This window comes from Oncorhynchus gorbuscha, linkage group LG08 (assembly GCF_021184085.1).
Source record: "Oncorhynchus gorbuscha isolate QuinsamMale2020 ecotype Even-year linkage group LG08, OgorEven_v1.0, whole genome shotgun sequence".
Lineage (NCBI taxonomy): Eukaryota > Metazoa > Chordata > Actinopteri > Salmoniformes > Salmonidae > Oncorhynchus > Oncorhynchus gorbuscha.
In genome coordinates, this window is record NC_060180.1 from 67,076,392 (window position 1) to 67,081,786 (window position 5,395).

Consider the following 5,395-nt stretch of genomic DNA (forward strand, 5'->3'; position numbering starts at 1 on the left):
TGGGACAAATATTTCCCCACAATTCATGTTTACCTCTTAGTTTTGGTCAAGAGAGGATTACTCTGTTTCATGCCATCCCTGGCAACTTTGGACACTGCTACTTTGTCATTTGAATTGTGATGTCAGCTCAGACCAAGGACACAATTGACCCGATGACCCCTGACCCTTATAAACCCTGGGGTTAGAGTGCTTTATTCAAGGTGTTGCCATCTGTGGGCCCCACTCATCCCTTTCCCCCTAACCCCCTCCTTCCTCATCTCTCTCTTTTCTCTCCCTGGTACTATCATCTTCTCCTGTGTCCAGGGGCAGAGGGGTGTGAAGACAGGTCTCTGTGGACGACTTGTTTGTCTCGATCAACTTTTAAACCCCAGAATAAAAGAGTGAGAGAAGCTCTTAAATTTATCTCCATGGGGGAGATTTGTATGCACCTACACCCATGTTTGTGTTTGTTGGATTTGTGTTCCAGAATTTTGTCTTCTCTGATTTCGCTATAACATGTTTGATCTTTTGCAGGGTCTTTCTTATTTAAATGATTTATAATAAATCATAATACAAGAGTTATTCAAATATATTTCCAAATGGATTACTGCTTAGATTTTTTAAAAATCATATCCATATGTTAACTGCATTGATTACTTTAAAATGGAGAGAAACAAGGTTACCACATTAATTATATTGTCTTCCACAGGAGGATTGATAGTTTTATAGATGTTCAATTAGCCATACACAGATTGTCAGTTTAATTAATTAAGACTAATCAACTACACAAAACAACAAAGTTCATTGCTGGGGTGTTTGAAAGCTGTATGTGAATTTGTTGTTGCGTGTCAACAGAGTTACCATCTACTACATCTAAACATGTGTGTTGATGTTTGAGAATCTACAGATAATCTACATGTGACGAGGTGCCGAAAGCACCAGTCAATTTAAGGAACATGGCCAGTGAAGTCAATGGAGGAATAGAGTCATCTGCTGGCAAGAGCATACATTGCAGTAGATATATCTGTTAGTATATTATTGTGTGGATGGTACTATGTTCATTACATAGTCTCTAGAACATTAGGGATGAACTTTGAACCTCGCAAGGGATAGTTCATCCACCTCTCTTATCTCTCAGATATGGGTGGGAAACACCGTCAGCCTGGTTGTCAGTTTTGAGTTGAGTTAAGTCTGTACAATATTGACATTGGCAGTAGGAGAGTTTTGTTTAAGCCCATACCAATACTGCTTGTGTCTGCAAGACATCATATTATAAATTATTCAAAGCCAATACCTTCAAAATTAAATTAAATTCAGGTGGAATTCACTCTCATCTCATATACAGTATGTTGGTATATAAAATATTGTGTGTTTGATAAAACTCTATGATGTACGTAGATGGATAAAGAAAATCCAATCTGCTTTGAGAAGTTACTGCAAAGCTTCAGCCCATGTGGTGATGAACACCATTCACACAGTGAGAGTTATAGTCCCATTGCCACACTGTGAAGATTCTGCCCAGTCCTTTTTCATAATGTACTCAGACGTGGTGCCGTCCCCTTCTTTGAAATGCACCATAAGTCTCAATGGGGAACATTTAGTCACTTTGCACTTGATAGTCATGTTGTCGTTGATGAACTGGACAGTACACTTGCTAGGGTTTGGTTTCTCTTCCAAGCCTTGGAAGGTGGTGTCTTTGGCTATAGAAGAGAAATTACCTGGACACACCAGCTGGTCCCTCTCTAAGGAGACCAAACCCTGTCCTCTCAAAGGCTCAGGGCCTTTACAATACACATTACTCAGGTCCTCCACCAAGTGACCGTGCTCCGACACATAGTCATACAGATATAGCATGTGGCAGTCGCAGCTCCAGGGGTTCCTGCGCAGTCTCATCACGTTCTCGTGTAAGAACGCGTCAAAGAAGCCCTGAGGAAGGGTCTGAAGGTTGTTCTCTGAGAGGTACAGCTGCTCCAAGAAGGCCTGGTCCTCAAACAGCATGGCCTCCAGAGAGCTCAGGTTGTTATTCTGCAGGTGGACGATTTCAATCTTTGTGAGATCTTGGAAGATAGTTCCTGGCAGCGATGTGAGCTGGTTCTCCGAGAGGTCCAGGTTTTGCAGGCCCGTCAGGTTCCGAAAGACATCCTCTGGAAGGTTAGTGAGCTGGTTCATTGACAGAAACAGGTGTGTGAGACTGGTTAGATGGCCGAATGAGTCAGGCGAAAGCTGAACCAGCCTGTTGCCTTTGAGATCCAGCTCTTTCAAGCCAACGGGAAAGGTTCCAGAGCTCACATTTGTGATCAAGTTGCTGCGAAGGTTCAGCTCCTCTAGTTTCTGTAAATGTGAAAAGACACCCTGAGGGAGGTAAGATATCTGGTTTCCCTGCAGGCAAAGCTCTTTCACATGGGAGATGTTGTGGAAAGTGTCGGGCAAGAGGACATTGATCATATTGTAGCCCAGTTTGAGGGACTCTAGCTGGGACAAGCCGCTGAGGAGCTCATTGTCCACCCCTGTGAGCATGTTCAGGGACAGGTCAAGAGAGTGAATACTCAGGTTCTGGAAGAGCTGCCTGGGCAGGTGGGAGATGATATTGCCCTTCAGCTGAAGAGTCCTCAGCTTCTGAAGCGAACTGAAGAGGCCGTCATTCAGTGACTTGAACCTGTTGAAGTTGAGCAAAAGTTTGGTGAGGTTTCTCTGTTTGCTGAAAGTACCTGGGTTCAAACAATCCAGCCAAGAGTTGCCGCTGATCTCCAGCTCCTCGAGCCCGGTCAAGCGATCAAAGGCCATGGTGGAGACATCCTGCAGCAAATTGTTGAAGAAGACCAGCTTGGTGAGATGGCGGCTGTACTGCATCGTGATCGAGCCCAGGTGCGTCATTCCCGTTGTCATAATGACCAACTCCTTCACCTGTGTGGAGATGTTCATGGGCATGCTTCTCATGCTCTCCTCAGAACACATCACCTTAGTCGGCGTGAAACACTGGCATCTGGGAGGACAATTTATGTCGGAAGTGTTCCCTTGGTAAGAGAGGTGGAGCATCAGCCATAACATGGAACCAAAGTCTTTCCACATAATTCACTGTAGAAATAGAATGAAGAGATTTGAATGTATATTGTATATTATAGTATTTCAAATAACTCTGTTCTTTGAGTGAGCACATTGAGTATAGTGGGCAAAATGGAACACTTTTCCCAAATGTATTGGGTGAAGGGAATTACAATTCAGCTAGATGCTGACTGTGATGTTGACATCAACCCTCAAGCAAAGCCTCCCTGATATTTAGCATTTCACAGAAAGTAATGCTATTAGCTAACCATTTTTAAGACATAGCAGGGCCATTGCTGACTGTTTGATAGTCTATTTCTTTATCTCATAATCAAGAAAAACAGTCATAACATACCTGTGTTTTGTATCTTTGTTTAGAATTCCCACAAAGCAGAGGAAATAAGTTCCCTTGTGGATTTGAGGGCTGAGTCCAACTGAGTCCAACACTGTGCAAATCCACCCACAACATACCTACATTAGGCAAGACAAACCCTTTGGCTGTTGGACAGATCCTGTCATTTAATCATTAGCTCACAGGGGACGGGGACGGGACAGTTTCCAAAATCAAATTGGGTTGCTGAGAATCAAAGTGGTTGGTATGATATACAGTAGATATAGGGGTTATAAGGCCCATTTTGGAGACACTCTACACTGGTCATTGGGCGCTGCACTGTGACTGCCTTCTGAATCAGCCTAAAGTGTGTGTGTGTGTGTGTGTGTGTGTGTGTGTGTGTGTGTGTGTGTGTGTGTGTGTGTGTGTGTGTGTGTGTGTGTGTGTGTGTGTGTGTGTGTGTGTGTGTGTGTGTGTGTGTGTGTGTGTGTGTGTGTGTGTGTGTGTGTCGGACATGTTGGGTTCAGGAAGCAGAAGAGAAATGTCCATCTCAAAGTATTATTTTATACCAGGCCATGTGCAAACACTTTTACCAGAGACCTTCCTAAAGCAATCAAGTGACTCATAGTACATTGCTCATCACATTCTATTACAAACAGTAGCAGAGAAGAAGCAGAAAAAACAATACATTTTTCTGGCTTGGATGATAATTTAAGTGTGAGTCTTCACTAAACCGTTACTGGACAACTGCCATCATGGGCCCCAGCTGAATCTCTTTTGAGTGCAATTTGCCTTGTTACAGTATAAGAATAATGTGACTTCTTACTTAAAACCGGAATTTCTATTGTACCTGAAATTGTATTTCTTGTTGTGTCATTAGATTACAGCAGGTAAATAATCCTGCAGCATCTGGAAATTTGGAATTATTATGTGGATTATAATTAATGGACATTTTTTGTAAGGGTTGCTACATTTCTAGGGAACATTAAGTCAAGTCTGACATTTTAAAGTGGAAATGACAAAGCCGTTTTAATCATTCAAAATTTTCAGCAACATTGTGATCAAATTAAGATCCTAGTCTTTAATTTCTCTCAGTAATTTTATGAAGTCATATTTTAAAGCTAAATCTGTCGAATTTGGAATCATAAAAAAATGATCTGTGTCAAAGTTGCTGTCTTCGTTGTAGTTGTAGAGTTCTGAAGGTCTTTTCAAATGATTCCATTCATTAGAATAACATCACAGTGTTCTATTAATTGTATGAATACGATTCTGTGGTGATGCCCTCTCTGTCATCATGTATGAAATGATATGGTTCTGATGGAATTAGTTAGATTAGGTCTTTATGAAAGCAGGTTTGTGTGTCTTTTGTTTTTATGTTGTGTTGTTTTCTCAAGTGCGAAAAAGGGCTAGAAAAGGTTTCATTCATTACGTTCATTCATGATCAAAATACCTGATAGACTGAGCATACCATTGGAAACGTGATTTTTATATCAAGTCATTGGTAGCCTACGACTACATTTTCTTGATCAACTCAATAAAACCTTTTGATCATTAAATAAATAAAAACCTGTAAAAGAAACTGGTGTCACACTTCACTGCGCCCTTTTAAAATAAGGACAAAACACTTCCACTAGGCGGCAATTACAACCCTTATCCAAAATGAATGGCATTCCAGGACATTCCTTCAGGTGGCCTCAAAGGATGTGCTGTGTGTAGACTAAATCAGGGAGGTAATGCAGGGGGGTCCGACAATGTATGTATGTGTTTTTATGAATATCGCGAGCAACAACCGAATAAACACATTTTGAATAACATAGACTACCTACAGTAAAAAAGAGATCTTCATTCTGATAATGTCAACTTTCTTTTTTCTTTTTTCAATCCTAATATTGAGCAAATTACACTCATTGGAATATCTGACATAGGCTTTGAAAAAGCATGTTTTGCCATGGCTAACCTTTGTTTAACCATCAAAACTGCAGCTCTTACCAAAAATGTGTTTGGAATGACCTTTCCAGCTGTGCAATCTGGTTTCCGAGCCGG

General features: G+C 41.3%; 1 protein-coding gene across 1 annotated transcript; it reads right to left on the reverse strand.

Moving 5' to 3' along the window:
- Nucleotides 1–687: 687 nt before the first annotated feature.
- zgc:153913 (carboxypeptidase N subunit 2) lies at nucleotides 688–3,486 on the reverse strand. Its single transcript, XM_046360388.1, has 2 exons — nucleotides 3,377–3,486; nucleotides 688–3,054 (listed from the first exon to the last, which is right to left on the reverse strand). The coding sequence occupies exon 2, from the start codon at nucleotides 3,046–3,048 to the stop codon at nucleotides 1,450–1,452; it is 1,599 nt and encodes a 532-aa protein (XP_046216344.1). The 5' UTR covers nucleotides 3,049–3,054; nucleotides 3,377–3,486; the 3' UTR covers nucleotides 688–1,449.
- Between the last annotated feature and the right edge of the window lie 1,909 nt (nucleotides 3,487–5,395).